This window comes from Hypanus sabinus, chromosome 1 (genome assembly GCF_030144855.1).
Source record: "Hypanus sabinus isolate sHypSab1 chromosome 1, sHypSab1.hap1, whole genome shotgun sequence".
In the NCBI taxonomy this organism is placed as follows: Eukaryota; Metazoa; Chordata; class Chondrichthyes; order Myliobatiformes; family Dasyatidae; genus Hypanus; species Hypanus sabinus.
The window spans coordinates 90,795,587-90,816,128 of NC_082706.1; the positions used below are offsets into that span (position 1 = coordinate 90,795,587).

Consider the following 20,542-nt stretch of genomic DNA (forward strand, 5'->3'; position numbering starts at 1 on the left):
TTTTTGAACCTTTTGTAAGCTCTTCATTTCTTCTTGACTAGATTTACAACAGCCTTTGTACACCACGGATCTTGTACCCTACCATCTTTTCCACGTCTTATTGGAACTCAGAACACCATGCAAATATCCCCTGAATAATTGCCACATTTCTTCTGTGCGTTTCCCTGAGAACATCTGTTTCCAATTTATGCTTCCAAGTTCCTGCCTGATAGCCTCATATTTCCCCTTACTCCAATTAAACGTTTCCCTAGCTTGTCTGTTCCTATTCCTCTCCAATGCTATGGTAAAGGAGATAGAATTGTGATCACCATCTCCAAAATGCTCTCTGAGAGACCTGACACCTGACCAGGTTCATTTCCCAATACCAGATCAAGTAGGCTTACCTACATATTGTATCCAGAAACCTTCCTGAACACATCTAACAAACTCTACCCCATCTAAACCCCTCACTCTAGAGAGATGCCAATCAATATTTGGGAAATTAAAATCTCCCACCACAACAACCCTGTTATTATTACTCCTTTCCAGAATCTGTCTCCCTATCTGCTCCTCGACGTCCTTTACTATTGGGACATATATAAAACACCCAGTAGAGTTATTGACCCCTTCCTATTCCTAACTTCCACCCACAGAGACTCCATAGACAACCCCTCCATGACTTCCTTTTCTACAGCCGTGACACTATATCTGTTCAACAGTGCCACACCTCTCTTTTGCCTCCCTCCCTATCCTTCCTGAAACATCTAAAGCCACACTTTTATCAAAGCCTGCCTTGACGTCAAGTGTAATGACATTGCGTTCACTCCTAGAATTCAGCTCTTGGTCCATATTTGGCCCTAAACTGTAATGTGGTCTGGAGTCCAGTGGTGTTGATGAAACTCCAATTGGGTGTCAGCGAGCAGGCTATTGGTAGCTGCCACTTGACCCTTTACTGGTGATTGACAATTGAATGATCGGATGTGTCGGTTAGTAAGATGTAGGCATGCTATATTGGTGCCAGACTTGCACTTGCAGGCTGCCCCCAGCAGAACATACAAACTCTGCATGGAGGTTGGTGACCAGTGGTGTTCCACAGGGATCCGTTCTGGAACCCCTCCTCTTTGTGATTTTTGTAAGTGACCCACATGAAGAAGTAGAAGGATAGGTTAGTAAGTTTGATGATGTTGTGGATAGTCTGGTGGGTTGTCAGTGGTTATAGTGGGACATCGATACGATGCAGAACTGGCAGATGGAGTTCAGCCCGGGTAAGTGTGAAGTGGTTCATTTTGATTGGTCCAATTTGAATACAGAATATAATATAAATGGCAAGACTCTTGGCAGTGTGGAGGATCTGAGAGATCTTGGGGTCCGTGTTGATAGGACACTCAAAGCTGCTGTGCAGGTTGACAGTGTTAAGGCGGCATATGGTGTGTTGGCATTCATCAACCATGGGATTGAGTTCAAGAGCCGTGAGATGAAGTTCCAGCTATATAAGACCTTGGTCAGACCCCGCTTGTTCAGCTCTGATCACCTCACTACAGGAAGGATGTGGATACTATAGAGTGCAGGAGATTTACAAGGATGTTGCCTGGATTGGAGGGCATACCTTATTTGAATAGGTTGAGTGTACTTGGCCTTTTCTCCTTGGAGTGACAGAGATGAACTGATAAAGGTGTATAAGGTAATGAGGGGTAGTGACCTTGTGGATAGCCAGAGGCTTTTCCCCCAGGGATGAAATGGCTAACATGAGAGGGCATAGTTTTAAGGTAAATACAGTAGGTACCGAGGGGATGTCAGGGGTAAACTTTTCCACACAGAGACTAGTGGGTGTGTGGAATCCACTGTGGTGGTGGAATCAGATACAACAGGGTCTTTTAGGATCCTCTTAGATAGGTACATGGAACTTAGAAAAAGAGGGCTATGCGCTAGGGAAATTCTAGGCAGTCTCTAGGTTACATGGTTGGCACAACATTGTGAAAGAGGTCTGTAATGTGCTGTAAATTTCTATGTTCTATACAGACAGCATTGGAAATCGAACCCTGGGTCTCTGACACTGTAAAGCATTATGCTAGCCACCACTCTACTATAACATAGCATCAAATTTTATTGGACCATTAACTCACTGACCCGCAAATCTTTGCGTGTGGGAGGAAATCTAGGAACCTGGGGGAAATCCACACGGTCACAGGGATGATCGTAAGACATAAGAGCATAATTAGGCCACTCAGCCCATTGAATCTATTCTCCCACTCGATCATGACCAATTTATCATCTGTCTCAACCCCTTTCACCTGTTTGCTCCTTGTAACCTTTGGTACCCTGACTAATAAACTCCACGGATAGCACCATTCTTTAACTTTAATATTTCCAGCATCTGCATTTCCAGCCTCACCCAATCCCCACATATTCAGACAAATGACAAATTCATCCAGCCACTATCACATTTTAAACTTCCATAATCCATGTTTTACGACACTGTTGTAATGCAAGAAAAAAAATTAACACCACATCAGGAAGTACATACAGATGTCAAATGCCTTGAGGCAGTCTGAAAGGAATGGAATATGGAAGGTGGGGAATAAATTAAAGCCTTTCTGGTTATCCAGTGTTGAGCACATCAATGAATATATTGCTATCTCCTGCAAAGTAACTGAAGATGCTGGGATCCTGGCTTTTCACTAATACACATGCTGAAGAGTTAAGTAAACATTAAGAGCCAGGAATAGGGAATGAGCCTCTTAAGGAAGGAGAGAGGGCAGGTGACAATTGTGTACAGAACCTCCCAGAGCTAGTGAACATAACTCCACTGTGTTTAAGAGTTTTGAAAAAATTTTTTAGGTTTAAGGATAGAACAGGTCCTTGGGTTGAGATTATAATTGGAGAAAGGCCAATTTTGATGGCATCATAAGAGATCTGACAGGTGTAGCTCAAAAAGGCCTTTAAAGTTCAAAGTAAATTATCACAGTACATACTGTATAGATCACCATACACAACTCTGAGATTAAGTTTCTAGCAGGCATACTCAATAAATCCAATAACCATAATAGAATCAATGAAAGACCGCACCAATAGGGCACACAGCTAGTGCGTAAAATACAACAAACCGAGATGAAGACTCCTTGCAAATGAGTTCATAGGTTGTGGGAGCAGTTCATTGATGGGGCAAGTTATCCCCTCTAATTCAGAAGCCTTATGAGGGATAATAACTGTTTTGAACCTAGTGGTACGAGTCCTGAGGTTCCTGTACCTTCTTCCTTATGCAGCAGTAAGAAGTGAGCATAACTTGGCTGGTAGGGTCCCTGATGACGGATGCTACCTTCCTGCGACAATGCTTCGTGTAAATGTGCTCAATGGTGGGGAGGGCTTTACCTGTGAAGAAATACTTCAAAAAGTAAAGGATTTAGAGTATATAATTTAGAATAAAAGGCAATGCCAACAGGTTTCAGGAACCTTATCTCGAGGGATACTGAGTCTCTGATTAAGGAGATGCATATCAAGTATAGACCATTATGATCAAATGAGGCCAATTTTGATGGCATCAGAAGGATTGGGATAGGTTTTTTTTCTGGCAAAGGTGTGCTTGCTTTGTGGAAGACCTCCAAAAGTGAAATTTTGAGAGTACAGTATCTGTATGCTCCTGTCAGAATAAAAAGCAAGGCCAACACGTTTAGGGAATCTTGGTTTTCAAGAGATATTGAAGCCTTGGTTAAGGACAGGGGTTTCCAGCCTGGGGTCCACAGCCCCCTGCGTTAATTGTATTGGTCTATGGCATAAAAAAGGTTGGGAACACTAGCTAGGAAGGAGGTGCATCCTGGTTCTGGCAGCAAGGAACAAATGAGGTACTTGGAGTATAAGAAATGCAAAAGACTAGGGAAATCAGGAGAGCTAAAAAGGCATGAGGTTGCTTTAACAGACAAGGTGCTCAAGAATCCCAAGGACTTCTACAGATATATTATAAGCAAAAAGGATAGCAAGGGTCAGAATTGGTTATCTTGAAGATGAGTGTGGTCATCTACATGAGAGAGTGTGAAGATCTTGAATGAGATTTTTGCACCTATGTTTACTTGAGACACATATGGGGACGACAGAACAGAGGCACAAGGTAATTATGCTATGCACTGTATCAATACACTCCCTCACTCCTTGTAGGAGGAAAGTGCATAAATTGCTGAGGTACTTAAAACATCCTTAGCCATAGGTGAAGTGTCTGGGAACTGGGGGATTGCAAATGTTGTTCTGTTGTTTAATAAAGACTTTAAGAATAATGCAGGAAATTACAGGCTGATGAGCCTGACACCACTTGAGGGCATATTATTATAATGTACTCGAAGGGATATTCAACATGGCTTTGTTTGGGGTAGGTCATGTCTAAAGAATCTTAGAATTGGAAATTAAAAGGAAGGTTGTATAGGATCAATGCAAGCACCTAGTTGTAATTTCACTCAACCTCAGTGGAAAAAAACCTGCATGAATTTTCCTTATCTGTATCTCTTATAATTTTGTATAGGTATGCAGCATGGATTAGTTGGGCTGAAGAGCCTGTTACTGTGTTGCAGTGCTTCATGACAATGTGCCGATCTTTCCATCCAAGAAATCAAACTAGTTTCAGTTTATTTTGGTTGACCCAAAGGCTGCATTTCTTCCCTTTGTTATACTGATCAGCCTGGTTTGATATTTTGATTCAAGCTTGCTGGCACAAAACATATCCAAATACATCGGCAGCTGCTTGTATTCACCATCTCATTTTGACTCCATTAAAATCAACAGGTTTGAACATGTAGAGGCGAGTGTGACAGGTAAACATGTACATGTCTGTTCCAGGAGCTGAAGTTAATTACCTCCCTCGACTTTCTAGTCTGCAGTATTCACTCAAAACTTTTGATTGAGATCATTCATACAAATCTAACATTGGACTGATATTCAGTAAACTCTCATGTTTAAAAGAAAATGAACATCTTCAGATTTCAACAAGGCAGGATTATAATCTGAGGAAAAAGTTAGGGGCATGAAGATGGGGAAGGAGGTGCAGGTGGAATATGTTTAGTTATGCACAGAAATCCAACAAATCCAATCTTTAAATGTGAGAATCCTCACTTCTATTTTAATCAAAGCTGCTGCTTTGTTAGCTGCTTCCTTAGCCTCTTCTGTAAGAGTGTCAGGTTTAGAAATGCATTTTCAGACTGATGTTAAAAAACATTTTATTAAATATTATACACAATGATTGATTACAAGAGTAAAAATCTCTTACAATAATCAAAAATTCTGGATTTCAACAATGCATTTGAGTGGATTTGCCCATGGCCCAGATGGAATAAGGAGACAAGGCAGGAAAGCAATATATATTGTATGCAACTTCTTTGCTTTGTTGGTCACCATGAAGTTGTGCCTGCAGATTCTTCTTCCAGGGAAAGCACTAATAAGTGACTTGTGGTCTTCATAGAAAGAAAAAGAATAAATTCATATGTAAAAAGTCAGAGAAGGTTATTGGTTGCATAACTAATGAAAAACATTTTCATAAATGTTCTTAATACTATGCATAAATGAGCAATACTTCTTTATACATGGGCAAACTCCAGTAGACACCACATGAGTGAAAATTTAAGGTAAAAATTTAAATATAAATAAAAATACTAATTTTAAATAACGGAAAAAGTACAACTAAAATTTCAATTTTAAGGTTTTACCTTACAACTAAAATCTGACTCAGAAGTCACATATTGCATTACGGACAAGTGGAAAGACAAATTTATATATTCTATCTAGCACCAAACTCAAACTTACTATTGCAGTTCAGAGCCAATGAATAAATACAAGGCCAATTATATAAATATATCACTTTCAATACAAAAGTCATTAACACCACAAAATGTGACATGATATCACAATGCTCTGGTTAGTCAGCAATGTCTGAATACATGAATCCCACAGAGAATCAAGTCCACTTAAACTAGTAGAAAATCAGATGAAAACAGTTCAAAACAATGCAGTTTTAAAGCAAATCCAGATTATGTGCTCAAATTCTGAAAGTGGCACTTGAACTACAATCTCCAGATATAATGGCAAGGCTTCTACCATTGCGTATGTTACATGTAGTGTGCAATCTGAATAAATAAGCCACCAAAATATTGTTCTGAATACTTATTAATCTCACTAAATCAACATTTTCACCATTTCCATTTGTTACCAAATTGACAGATCACCAGTTTAAATTTATGTACCTGCAACTAAAAATAATCTATTTAAAGCCATAAATTCTTCTAAACATTTTGATTAGAGTCAGTTTAAATAAACACTTCAAAAGTACTCATGGAGAAATGTTTAGAACAATGTCTAAGTACCTGAAAGGTTAAACCGGTGTCTTGTGGTGCTCCACAAGGGTCTGTGGAGGCAGTAATTCTTTTTGTGTTATATGTTAATGATTTGGATAATGAATTGATGGCTTTGATGCAAAGTTTGCAAACAATACGAAGATAGGTGGAGGGGCAGGTAGTTTTGAGAAAGTAGAGAGGCTAAAGGAGGACAAACAGGTTAGGAGAATGGGCAAGGAGGCAGATTCAATACACTGTCCGGAAGTGTACATCTTGCACTTTGAAACTCAGGTGCAAAGGTGCAAAGTCCTTGTGCACGTTTCCCTGAAGGTTCATTTACAGGTTGAGTTTCTGGTGATATTAGCATTCATTTCAAGGGGACTAGAATATAAAATTAAGGATGTAATGTTGAGACTTTATAAAGCACTGGTGAGGCCTCACCTGGAGCATTGTGAGCAGTTTTGGGCCCCTTATCTTAGAAAGGATGTGCTGACACTGGAGAGGTTCAAAGGAGGGGCACGAAAATTATTCCAAATGTGAACGGCTTGTCATATTAAGAGCGTTTGATGGCTCTGGGCCTGTATTTACTAGAATTCAGAAGAATGAGGGGTGATCACATTGAAACCAATCGAATGGTGAAAGACCTTGATAGAGTGGATGTGGAGAGGATGTTTCCTATGGTGTGAGAGTTTAAGACTAGAGGACACAGCCTCAGAATAGAGGTGTGTCCTTTTAGAATGGAGATGAGGAGCAATTTTCTTAGAATGATGAATCTGTTGAATTCATTGCCACAGGCATCTGTGGCGGTCAAGTTTGTATGTATATTTAAGGCAGAGGGTGATAGATTCTTGATAGGTCAGGGCATGAGGGGATACAGGGAGAAGGCAGGAGACTGGGGCTGAGAGGAAAAATTGATTAGCCATGATGAAATGGCACAGCAGATACAATGGGTCAAATGACCCAATTCTGCTCTTACGTCTTATGGTCTTAAACAGTAGCAATATTTGGTCATTTCGCTAGTACTAAAAAGAAACATTTCTCTAGTGTTGAATTATTTCTGATGTTAAATGATTGAGTTCAATATTAAGATTTCCAAATGGAGATTGTCTGTCATATTATGACATCTTCATGTGTATAGATTCAATACAGTGAATCTATACACAAAGCACTGCAAAGGTTCCCAGTGATCTCTGCGTATCACAGACAGTCAGTCCTGAGAAGTGATCTTACATATGTAATGAACAGAAGTTAATGAAAAATAGAAAAGCACTGCATAAAGCGATGTTGAAAGAATGGATTCATCAGCATCGGAGTGAACATATGCCACTTAACGGTATGCTGACCATGAAACAAGCAAAGATCAATCACAACAAAACTGAAAATTGAAGGTAATTGTGAATACTTAGCAAGTTGGTTGCTGAAGTTTTTAAAGATATAAATTTTAAAAGATTAACTATCTGCTGATGATGAACAGTAAGGAAATTCATTGATGAGTTTGTAAAGATTGACGCTAATGCAAATCTAACACCAGAGAAAGTCTACAATGCCAGTTTTTTTAATAATACCTTTCATAAAACCAGAAATTACACAGAATTTGTATTTTACTGTAAATTTTTACAGGCAACATGGCATCATAGGTGGAGACTTGCCCTTGTTGTTCAGCAGCTGATTCAGTTATTCTCTTAATGTTGGTGTGCTGCTTGTAACCCTGAACATATTTTCATTATATTAATAGTATGCAATAATTTTTAGTGTTAAGTACATATATGTGATGAACAAGTGTAAGACAAAGACTGCATACTGGTAGCACATAAATTCAGAGTTGGAAATGATGGCAATTCCCAGTTATCTCATTATATATTCCAAAATCTGAAAAAAATCCAAAATCCGAAACACTTCTGGTCCCGAGTGGATAAGGAGTACTTAGTCTGTATTACAAGTCTTTGAATCCTGATTAAATTTGTTTCTGTACATTTATTGTGATTATCTAGTTCGCAGTGCTCAATAATGAAATCCATTGACATCATTGCAAGCTCTCTAAAAGTTAAGTTAAGTTAAAAGTTCAGTATTTTGGAAATAATAGATTTCTGACTCAATCCAAAATGTGTGCCTCTGAGCATTCCAATATTGGTAAAACTTTAAAAAATATATAATTTAGTCAAGTTTGATTTCCCATTAAATATATAGCTACCTTGCCAAAAGTAGCTTCTGCTTACATCTAGGCTTTTCCAAAACTCACTGCAGGCAGTATCTTTTATGCAAGCTTTGCACAATGGCCATCCATAGTGCCATTACAAGTAGATGTCCAAATTATATCACTGGATTTCAGTGCTGAGCTCTAGAAACTAGATAATTACAGATAATATACAGTATAAAATTTAATCAAGATTGTTTGTTTAATAGAGCAGGTTTTTAGCATAGAGTGACAAACAGTCACATGAAATCTCAAAACTCAGAACAGTACATACCATAAAAAAAGATGAGGCAATGTCTCTATGCCTGTACATCAACAAGTTCTGCTGGCATTGGTGCTTTAGGATGCTTGTTCTCAAAGTGCTGCTTAAACGTTTTGGGATCTGGCATCTGGGTCTAACAGAAAAAAAGTTGTAATCAAACAATTGTTAAACAAAACTAGATAGATTAAAATTTGAAGTTATGACCAGTCAGAATCTTAAACATTCCCCCCTCCCACCCTCACTGGGATGCAGCTGATCTTTTTAGCAAGATTTATAAAAAGCTACATTTGATTTTCAAGAATTCTGATCAATATTCCTCTTGATTAACACTGGTTAAGAGCAGTATTTCAAAGTGCAAGAATTCATGTAGTTCAGAAAACACAAGTACTTAGGTGCTTCAAGACATTTACAGACATGGCATTGTGTCATGGCATTGTCAGGTAAAAACACAAATTTTTTCAGCCTCAAAAGTTCCCATCATAAGCTACTGTTTAATTAATTAGCCAGTTGAAGCACTTAGCTAATTTGTACTTCAATAGAGGGTTATACGATATACTGTAAATTGGTTTGAAGGTCTCATTTACTGGTTGATTAGAATGAATACTGACAATTAGCTCTCCCATCTTAAGGCTATGTCCACACTACACCGGATAAATCCGTAACTGAAGCTTTTTCTCTTCATTTTGACCCTCCGTCCACACTAAAACGGCATTTTAGTCCACCGAAAACAGAGCTTTTCTAAAGCGCTCTCCAGGGTGTCTAATTTTGAAAACGTCGGATTGGCTAGAGCAGTGTGGACAGGGTAACTGGTGAAATCTAAAAACACTGTAATGATGTGCCAGAACAGATGCTGGCGGCAGCGCACTATTTCATTGTTTTCTTGAATGCAACCTAACAATTTCAGAAGACGGCAACGAGACTGAAGTCAGAAGAGTTAGAAATATACTCACCAAATACTTTTCCATAACTTACTGTATAGTATAGGTACTCACTTTGCCCTGTTTTCTGTCTTTGCTTATATGAAGGTGGTTTACCTATTTATGCAAGTACTTCTCTGACAATAGATGTGTAACAACCTAATGTAACATTGTATGGAAATACAAGCTAATACTGATGCAGAGGCAACACGAGTGAATCTGCAGATGCCGGAAATAAATAAAAACACAAATTGCTGGCAGAACTCAGCAGGCCAGACAGCATCTATGGGAGGAGATAGTGATGACATTTTGGGCCGAAACCCTCATCAGGAGTCTGATGCAATACTGATGCAGACATGTTTTACACATTTAACAAGGGACTTTATTAATGCAACAGAGTTAGTCAGTTTTTCAATGTTTGTCGTCAGCCGGGTCATACTGTCCTTGAACTTGTCGGTTGCCTCCATACGCTCCAGTATTTGATTTTTTTTTAGCTTTAAGTCCTCCTGCACGAGAGCCAACAGCTGTCCATTGTTTAAGTTTTCCTCGTCTGTAACTGAACAAATGCGCACCAACTCTTTCACGGCGAGATTCGACACCAAACATGTCACTTGTTTTCAGTAGATGTGTCCTGCCCATGCGCAGTAGGAGGAGATTCGCTGAAATTTCCGTTTCAATGTGGACAGAGATATTTTCAAAAATGCTTGGTGTGGATGCCTATTGTTTTTACGTGAAACTGGCATTTTCAAAATTATCCGGTCTAGTGTTGACGTAGCCTAAGTCTACTTTCTGCCATAACGTCTCTATTTGCACTGAATGCAGTTTTACTAGTTTAAATGCAGTTTAATTTTGAATTAGATTATCATTTTAAAGATTTTCTTAGAAAAACACAATTTACGTACAGCACATAATTTCCCAAAAGCAATAGTACATTGTTTGAGAACAAAAGAATAGCCAATATTGAAAGGAATTATAAGTTCTATGACAAATTTATATTTAAAAAATGGCCCAGGAAGGGAATTTTAAATAATAATTAGTGTACCATAATAGTCAAATTAAAACTGGATTTTTAAAATACATTTTGTAACTGAACTAGTGAAAGAAACCTACCTTACAAAACAGTTTTGTGAATGGTTTTAATTGTCTAGATTCTAGTCCAAAAGGCATATTTTCTGTTTCTTCTATTAAGATTAATTTATTAACACTGGTGTCACATTTCATTAAGTGCTAAATTCAGGGAAAGAGCTGCTTGGGAGAATGCTGGCTTCCCAGCTGGTCTTACCCTGCAGACAGAACAGGTGTAGACAAGAGCAGCTTTTGCAGCGGTCTTCTGATCATGTCCGGTTCGTTTTTTCTGTTCAGCTTGCTTCTTTGCATTCCGCTGCTGGGATTGAAACTTCTGATGCCCACGGGCCATACCTAAGTAAACAATAAAATAATCAATGCAGTCGTATGATTAACTGTTTGTGGGCATATAAACTTGATGGCTACATTATCAGGTACACCTGCTCATTAATGGAAATATCTAATCAGCCAATCATGTGACAGAAACTCAATACATTAAAACATGCAGACATGGTCGAGGAGGTTCAGTTGTTCTGACCAAGCATCTGAATGGGGTAAGAAATGTAATCTAAGTGACTTTGACCATGGAATAATTGTTTGTGCCAAACGGGAGGGGGCGGGGTTTGAGCTTCTCAGAACCTGCTGATCGCCTGGGATTTTCACACACAACAGTTTCCGAAGTTTATAGAGAATAGTGTAATAAACAAAAAAAACATCAAGTGAGTTGAAGCTTTGTGGGTGAAAACTCCTAAATGAGAGAGGTCAGAGGAGAATGGTCAGACTAGTTCAAGTTGTCAGGAAGACCAAAGCATCTCAAATAATCACGCATTACAACAGTGGTGTGCAGTAGAGCATCTGCACACAACATGTTGAACTTTGAAGTGGATGGGCTACAACAGCAGAAGACCACAAACATACACTCAGTAGCCACTTTATTAAGTATAGGAGGTACCTAATAAAGTGGCCACTGAGTTTTGATAGTTCTAATGGCACAGGTATCAGCTCTCATAAGTCCAGTCAATCAAACAGAACAAACACTATTCCTCCCAAATCATCAAATTAAGTTTATGACAGAAGGCAGCCATTTAATGCAATCATTTTCCCTGAAGCATGGTGACCATAAATGTATATCACTGTTGTGCTAACCAATATTTCACACCGCTTTAGCATCTGCTTCACTTACCACAGCTGACAAGTGTAAATGTCTCAAATGGGCGAACTACAAAATCCTTTTTTTTTGTATTTATCATTTTGCACATTTATTGCTATGTCTGCCACCTTCAACTGCAGCCCCTCAGCTCAGACAAAATTGCATTCACTATTTACCTGTCCAACTAAGCAGATCATTTTGACAAGTTCCTGCCATCTTTCAGTCAAATTATGGACTTAAATCATTGCTTCCTGCTTTTAAAATAAAATTATTCATTTCACTTGGACTTTAATAATGAGTTCCAAACCCTGAAAAACCCCACTCCACACAGCCTGGGAGAAATAATACATCTGCCAAGTCCATCAAGCAACCAGAACATTTATGATGATCATCAAATTAATTTCAGCAGCTTCTGTTCTGAAGGGCATTACATCTCATTACTTAATACACAAGCAAGCAGGTTCAAAGGAAAAGGTAGGCAATGAAAGCATTATATAGAAGACTCCAGTTAATTTGGATATGTCAGGACCTGTATATTTTGGTAAATTAAGTGGCTGCCCCAATTAGCCGACACTACTTTGAAATTGTTAAAAAGGTATAAAAAAGACAAACTACTGTTTAAGTGAAATATGGAACAAATTAGAAACCAATATTACTTCAGTACTGCAAAATTGTATTAGTTCCTAATAGTTATCGACAGAGGAATTCATCCAGTGTTTGCTACCGTGTTCTTCTGAGTGATTGTAAATGAACAAAATCAGCACAGACACCTAGGGCAGATAATGAACTGCCTTCAAATAATGCTTTTGATGATTGCATCTGCTAAATCTTCATTTTCATTGATATTCAACATAATTTGTTGATACCTTCAAATTCTTTGTACTTCCTAATATGTAGTGAGAATGTTTCTAGCATTGCCAAAAAGAGAAAATCTGTAGATGCTGGAAATCCAAGCAACACACACAACATGCTGGAGGAACCCAGCAAGTCAGGCAGCATCTATGTTAAAGAGTAAGCAGTCTATGTTTGGGGCTGAGACCCTTCATCAGGACTGATGAAGTTCTAATGAACAAACTTGGCCTGAAACATCGACTGTTTACTCTTTTCCTTAGATGCTACGTGGCCAATGAGTTCCTCCAGTATTTTGTGTGTTTCTAACATCTCCAAGCCTGAATACTTGAAACTACAGTGAATTATCTTGTGCTTATTTCTCACCAACTATCAGTGACAAAAATCACTGCTTTTTGAACAGAAACACATTTAACTGACGCTAATTAAAAACTGTTCACTCTAGGCACAGAGCAGCGTCTAGCGTCAGTCATGCGCACTTGTGTGGCCATTGGTTAGAAACTGTTCAGCAACAATCTGCTGTTCCAACTGAGTGACAGAGTCCCAAATAAAAGGGAATCCTGGCTATTTTCTTGATTAGTTTTTGTTCTTTAAGAGTGGTCCCAAGGAGCTACCCCAATTAACCTATGGCCCAGTTAACCAGAGTCCACTGTATATAAAATCTCCAACGTAGACTGATGAAAAAGTGTACTTCTTGGGACAGCAAATAAATTTACTATATTTGAGTTTTGATCTTTATTCTATTACTCCACCTTATCTGCTAGTTTTCCCAAAAGGTCAGGGCATTGTAACCTGGGGGGACAAAACATCTGAGCTATGTTGAGAGTAAACAAAAGATTGAAACAGAGTTAGCAATTGTTCGTCAAAACTACCAACTCTAGAGTTTCTCTAAATGCAATTGTCAGTCATACCTAATTGTCCCAATCACTTTGATAAGCTGTGACTTCACCCACTTACAAACACTATTTTCAACTGCTTTGATTGAGTACCAGTCTGCTTTAATCACTGCAGTACAAGATATTTTCCCATGTTAGAAAAAACAAATACATGCCCAAGAAGTGCCAGGTGGGCTGTCTCAATGTCTACCACACAGTCGCACTCACAATTACTGCAATGAAGTGTTCTGTGAGGTTGGTTAGGACTAGTATCAACTCTTGCAAGGACCTGGACTCACTGCTTCACCCTCTACCACAACAGGTCTACAGAAGACTCAATCTGCCTTGGAGTACCTAGAAAACAGCAAAAAGCATGCCGTTTATCGATTGCACTTTGGTGTACAATACCAACACTCCTTTAATATTAATCACCACACTTCAAAACCTGGATCTCTATACCTTGATCTGAAACTGGATCCACAACTTCATCAGGAGACAACAGTCCGTTGAGAATTGGTAATAATATCTTCATCTCATTGACAATTAACACAGGCACATACCAAGGACATTGCTTACCCTACTGTTCTACTCTTAAGACTATTTGGCTAAGCTCTGCTCCAACACCATCTATAAATTTACCAGTTTCACCAATGTTGGTAAAATCTCAGATGGCAACGAGGAGACGTAGAGCATTGAGGTAGATTGGCTGATTGAGTGGCGACGAAACAACAACCTTTCAGTCTCAGTACATCAGTGAGATCAAGGAATCGATTATGGATTTCAGGAAGGGAAAGCTGGGAGAACACACACTGATCCTCACTGAGCAGTCAGCAGTGGAGAAGGTGAGCAGTTTAAATTCCTGAGTGTAAATATCTCTTAAGATCTATCCTAGTCCCAACACATCTATGCAATCATATAGAAGGTACCCCAGCAACTCATACTTTGTTAGGAACTTTGAGGAGATTTGGACCCCTTATCTATGTAAAAATCTTCTGACGTTGGAGAAAGCCCGGAGGAGGTTCACAAGAATGACTCTGGAAATGAAAGGGTTAGTGCACAAGGAGCACCTGATAGCTCTGGGCTTGCACTCACTGGAGTTTAGAAGAATTAAGGGAAATATTTCGTCGGGCTGCAATCATCACAAGAAGATGTTTGTTGGTGAGATAGAGTGAGTTTTAAAAAGAGCTTGGTGCCTTTTGGAATTTTTTGGCATACTGCAATCACAAAATCTCTTAGGCACTCAGCAGTAACCAATGAAAAGAAGTCTAAGTGGAGTGGACAGTGTTAAGGCTGATTTATACCAGTATGTAAGGGCTACACTGCAGCCTATGCTGTATCCCTGATTTTCACTTCTGTGTCGCTCTATGCCTAGTGAGCATGCGTTGGTGTGCAGCAAAACGCTGTCAGTGGGGATTCTATGCCACTGTGCTGCGTTTCTTCGTGAGAGACATGGACAAGGAAATGCATTTCAAACATTTTCGCATGTTGGCAGGTGGATTTGACGATTTGGTTCATCTATTTCACATCGGTGTACAGACATGGCAGAGAAGAAGCAACCCGAAATGCGTAGAAGGAAATGCGATGCTACCAAGCAGACCAATCACAGTTGTTGTGGTCTGCGTCGCTGCAACGCGTGAGTGAGTTTTTTGGGGAGGTGCACGTCACCCTACAGCATAGGGTACACAGTACCTATGACATAGATGCGATGCACAAGTATAAATCAGCTTTTAGAGTGCCAGGCCTTGGATTGGAAAGCTTAGGTGAGAACAGGCACAGGCTAGAGCTTAAGCTTGAAAAGTAAGAGGTATAACAAGTGTAGGCAGGTTGGTAGTTAGTTAAGGCAGTTGAATGTTCCTCTTGTGAGATGAGCAATTTCAGGGTACCTAACAGTTTCTCTGAGCACTGTATCTTCAAGAAGTGCATCCAACTTCAGCTCCCAACAAGGTCAAGGAACTGGAGCTGGATGCAGTCAGAATCATTCACAAAGCTGAAAAACTCAGATGAGACTTTTACTGAGGTGGTTACACCCAGAGTTGAGGCTTCAGTTAATAGATAGATGACCACTAGGAGAGGCAAGAGATGTAAGCAGTCAGTGCAGAGTTTACTGGTGGGGGGGTGGGAGATGACCTGCCGGGGGAGGTTCCAATGCACAGGATTAGAAGAGGCTCCTGAGGGTTGTAGACTGACCCAGTTCCACCATGGTCACACACAACTCTCCCTAGTAGAGGGCATCCTCAAGAGGCAATGTCTCAAGAAGGTGGCATCCATCATTATTAAGGACCCTCACCATCAAAACCATGCTCTCTTCTCACTATTACCATCAGGGAGGAGGTACAGGAGCCTAAAGATCCACACTCAACAATTGAGAAAGTTTGTTCCCCTCTATCAAATATCTGAACAGCTCATGAACATTCCCTCATTATTCCTTTTTTTGCATGGATTTGAAATTTATAGTTGTTTTTTCTTTGCACAGTACTGTAGCTACAAAACACCAAATTTCACATAATTACTGACAATAAACCCATCTCTGGAATTATTATTAATGTTGCATATGCTGAGAGAGAGAAAAACTTTGCTTTGCACATCATTCATGCAGATCATTTTAAGACATAAGTACACTGCAGTAGATTCTGAGATCAAAAGTTTGTTGCTGTCATACAAGCAGTCTGTTCAAGAGTCTGGTAACAGTGGTATAGAAGTTATCCTTGAGCCTGTTGGGGCACATTTAAGTTTATAATCTTCTGCCCGATTGAATGGGGCAGGAGAGAGAATGACTGGGGTGGGGGGGGGGGGGCTCATTTGATTACACTATCGTCTTGAGGCAGCATGAGTGTAGACAGGGTATATGATGGGGAGGCTGTTTTTTTGTGATGCACTGAGCTGTATCCACAATTGTAATTTCTTGCAGTCTTGGGTAGAGCTGTACAGGCTGCAATGCATCTGGAGAGGATGCCCTCATGGTGCATCATTAAGAATTGGTGAGGGCCAATGGGGACATGCCAAATTTTGAGGATTAATTGGAAGCCTTCTGAGGAAGTAGAGGCACTGATGCGTGTTCTTGGTAAGTGTCTATGAGGTTGGACCAGGACAAGCTAAAGGTGATATCTGAATCTCAACTCTCACTTCAGCAAAGATAAAAGAGATTAAAAGATCAACTTTGTCACATCTATATCAAAACCTACTATGAAATGCGCTGTTTGTGTCAAATCAAATCAGTGTGGATTGTGCTTGGCTATCCACAATTGTTGCCATGCTTCCAGTGCCAACAGGGCACGCCCGCAACTCACTAACCCTAACCTGTGTGTCTTTGGAATATGGGAGAAACTGGAACACCAGAAGAAACCCACAGAGTCACGGGGTGAATGTACAAGCACCTTACAGATAGCAGTGAGAACTGAACCTCATTTGTTGATCACTAGCTGGCACTAACCACTGTGGTACCATGCCATCATTTTGTCAATGATCTCTGCTTTCTAAGAGGTGACAGTGATTCATATATTCCATTATTTTATTGTGGGGGGGGTGGAAAATCTGGATTGTCAGTGACAACAGCAGATTTTAGAATACCTCTGTCTTTCAGATGTTTAGTATAAGGCCCGCCCTTTAGTAAACTTCACCAGATGAGCCAGTGACAAATAGATGAATATGGTCCATCTCACTTCCTGAAATCAATGACAAGCTCTTCTGTTTTGCTGATATTGAGGGAAAACATTTAGTTTTTTGGAAACCAAAAATAATCAAGAGTATGCTGGAAAAGCTCATTATTTGAAATAGTTGAACTTACGTGATGGATCCAGAAGGCACTAATATATCTAGCTGGAAGTTGAAGAGCTGTTTCTAGGTTAGACTGAAATGATAGAAGCTAAGGCACAGATAAAGTCACAGTGGAGATTTAAAGCAACAGGTAACTAAGTACAAAGTAATCCTTGCAACAGGTCAGAGGTGCTCTGCAACATTGTCACCCAATCTGTTGTTGACCAGCAAAAAAGAAAACAGTACTTCATTTGTAAAGTTGATTCGCAAGTCCATCCATTGGGAAGGCAGGAGGTAAAAGAGCAGCAACAACACATCTTGTACCTTGCAATACACGCTGGAAAAGAAGAATGGCTTTTGTGGAGATAGAGAAATTAAATGCAAGAACAGATCTTCAGAACACTGAGGGGAGAGGGTTAAGTATGCATTAGTAGGAAGAACGATGTCAGTTTTAGAGGGCACTGGGATAGAAAGCCATCTTCTCCTCTTAGGCAGTCAATTATGATCAAGGGTTATTTACTTTTCCAGTTTTAAGAGTTTGAAGGTGGGAGAGGAAGAAAATTGGAAAATCACCATCTTTTCCTCAGATGAAGAGATAGCACCCAACAGGGTAGTCCAGAAGCTTGATGGTGTCCTTTAATCACTCGTTTTACATCAACACATAGAGTTTGGTTTATCTGCACCAAAGCACATACTTTATCTTGAGCAGTCAAGGGCTAGTGATTCTCAGGAATCAAGTTAGGATATTCCATTTCAAGAAGGCTTCGAGTGTAGGCCTCCGTTAGTCTCGATAGACCATGAATTTGCGCCTTGGAGAGTTTCCAGGGTGCAAGCCTGGGCAAGGTTTTTTTCAAAAATGGAAGACAGGTAGTTGCCCAAGCTGCAAGTCTCCCCTCTCCATGCCACCAATGTTGTCCAAGGGAAGGGCATTAGGACCCATACAGCTTGGCACCGGTGTCGTCACAGAGCAATGTGTGGTTAAGTGCCTTGCTCAAGGACACACACACAGCCTCAGCCAAGGCTTGAACTAGTGACCTTCAGATCACTAGATGAATGCCTTAACCACCTGGCCACGTGCCAAGTACATTGTTGAATATTTAAATCTGTAGTGGCCATTCTAAGCACCATGATAGAAGCGGGGGAAAAATGAGTCAAGAGGTCCATTGTGTTGAATGAAGCTTCTAAGCAAGAGAAACTTCAAAAACATTGGCAGCAGGACAAATTATTTGAGTTAATACCTCAAATGATACTTGAAGGAGCCAATTACATGGAGAACAGGGAATGAGGATTTTACTTAGAGTGGAGGAGTCAAAATAAAGGATCTCAAAATGTAAATCTTTCACCAAGAGGTCTAACTGAGGGTCTTGCATCAAAGTTATTCCAGACCAGCAAATTAAGTTGTTTTGCAAGCTCCAAGCAGTTAGTGCAAATTCTGGCCACACCAGGTGTTCCTTCACTATACACACGTATTTGCAAATCTACATATAGTCTTTCCCTTTGTAATAATGTGGATCTAGGCCAGATTTATAGTTGTGCACTGTGAAATGCAGTGATACACAAAATGTTGATTATGTACAACCTGATGAAGGGTCTTGGGCCAAAATGCCAACTGTTTATTCCCCCCTCCATAGGTGCCTCCTGACTTGCGGAGTTAGTCCAGCATTTTGCGTGTTGCTCAAGATTTGCAGCACCTGTAGAATCTCTTGTCTATTGTTATGTATAACTAAAATAGGAGCAGAATTAGGTCATTCTGCCCATCAAATCTGCTTCGCTATTTGGTTATAGCTCATTTTGTCAGCAGCTAGGGACTGGGGAGTGAACACATATGGCACATTGTCCGCTCAGGTAAGCAGAATTATGTGTTATACCTCGTATATACACTCAGGGGTCATTTTATTAGGTACATCTGCTCATTAATGCAAATATTTCAGCCAGTACAGCAGCAACATAATGCATAAAAGTAGGCAGACATGTTGAAGAGGTTCAGTTGTTTCACAGATCAAACATCAAAATGGGGAAGAATGGGATCTAAGTGACCTTGACCATGGAATGATTGTTGGTATCATACAAAGGTGTTTGAGTATCTCGGAAACTACTGACCTCCTGCTATTTTCACATACTAACATTCACAAGAGCTTATATAGAGCATGGTGCAATAAACAAAATTACATCCAGCGAGCAACAGTTCTGTGGGTGAAAATGCCTTGTTAATGACAGAGGTCAGAGAAGAATGGGCAGACTGGTTCAAGCTAACAGGAAAGTGAATGTATCGCAAATAACCATGCATTACACCAATGGTGTGCAGAAGCGCATGCTTGTATACACATATCAAACCTTGAAGTGGGTGGGCTTCAGCAGCAGGAAAGCACAAACATACACTCAGTGGCCACTTTATTAGGTACCTCATGTAGATTCTGACCATTCTCAAAAGGCCACTTGAAAAGGTCCCAAACAAAGGTCGTTATACAAGTCAAGGCCATATGGAACCAGGAGTAAATTAGGGAATGAAATTAGATTGACTGTGGCAAACCATATAGGATAATCATTCCTTTTTAAAAAATGGATAAATGATAGCTACTTCAGGTGTGCTACAAGGATCAGCATTGGGGCCTCCAATATTGAAAATATTATTGACTGGGAATTAGCCGTGGTCTTATTAAATGACAAAGCACGTTTGTGACATTTAGAGTCAGAGTCATAGAGTACTCTAGCACAGCAGCAGGCTCTTCTACCCTTCTAGTCTATGACAAACTGTTATTCGGCCTCATCCCAACAACTCTCACCTGGACCATACTTCTAGAAGGGTAGAGGTATGGGAGGTACACCACCTATGTACTTAACAAATATGTTACAATCAAACCTGCATTCACTAGTTCTGCTGGCAGCTCGTTCCACACTTGCAGCACACTGAATAAAGACTTTCTCCCTCAGGATTCCCTTAAATATTTCACCTTCCAATAGTTCCATTTAATAGAGAATGTATACAATATACAACCTGAAATTCTTGCTCTTTGCAGTCATTCATGAAAACAGAAGAGTACCCCGAAGAATGAGTGACAGTATTTGAACCCCAAAGCCCTCCCCACACACAAGCAGCAACAAGTATAATCCTTCCCCTCCCCCTTCCCCACTTACTGCAGCAAAAAGCATCACCCACCAAACAAGCAACATCAAAGCCATCCAAGAGAGA

The 20,542-nt window shown here is 39.9% G+C and overlaps 1 protein-coding gene across 5 annotated transcripts in view; it reads right to left on the reverse strand.

Annotated features, from left to right (window-relative positions):
• Positions 1 to 5,160: 5,160 nt before the first annotated feature.
• The window catches only part of LOC132395379 (zinc finger protein 706), a 38,165-nt gene continuing 22,783 nt past the window's right edge, over positions 5,161 to 20,542 (reverse strand). For 4 of the 5 annotated variants that reach the window (XM_059971894.1, XM_059971903.1, XM_059971907.1 and 1 more), the window contains 3 exons: positions 10,943 to 11,079; positions 8,756 to 8,876; positions 5,161 to 5,411 (listed from right to left, as the gene is read on the reverse strand). In XM_059971894.1, coding sequence (XP_059827877.1) covers positions 8,781 to 8,876; positions 10,943 to 11,077 — 231 coding nt within the window. In that variant the 5' untranslated portion in view covers positions 11,078 to 11,079 and the 3' untranslated portion in view covers positions 5,161 to 5,411; positions 8,756 to 8,780. Of the gene's footprint in view, positions 5,412 to 8,755; positions 8,877 to 10,942; positions 11,080 to 13,827; positions 13,847 to 20,542 lie in introns of those variants that run through there. The other variant, XM_059971914.1, reaches the window with a different exon arrangement.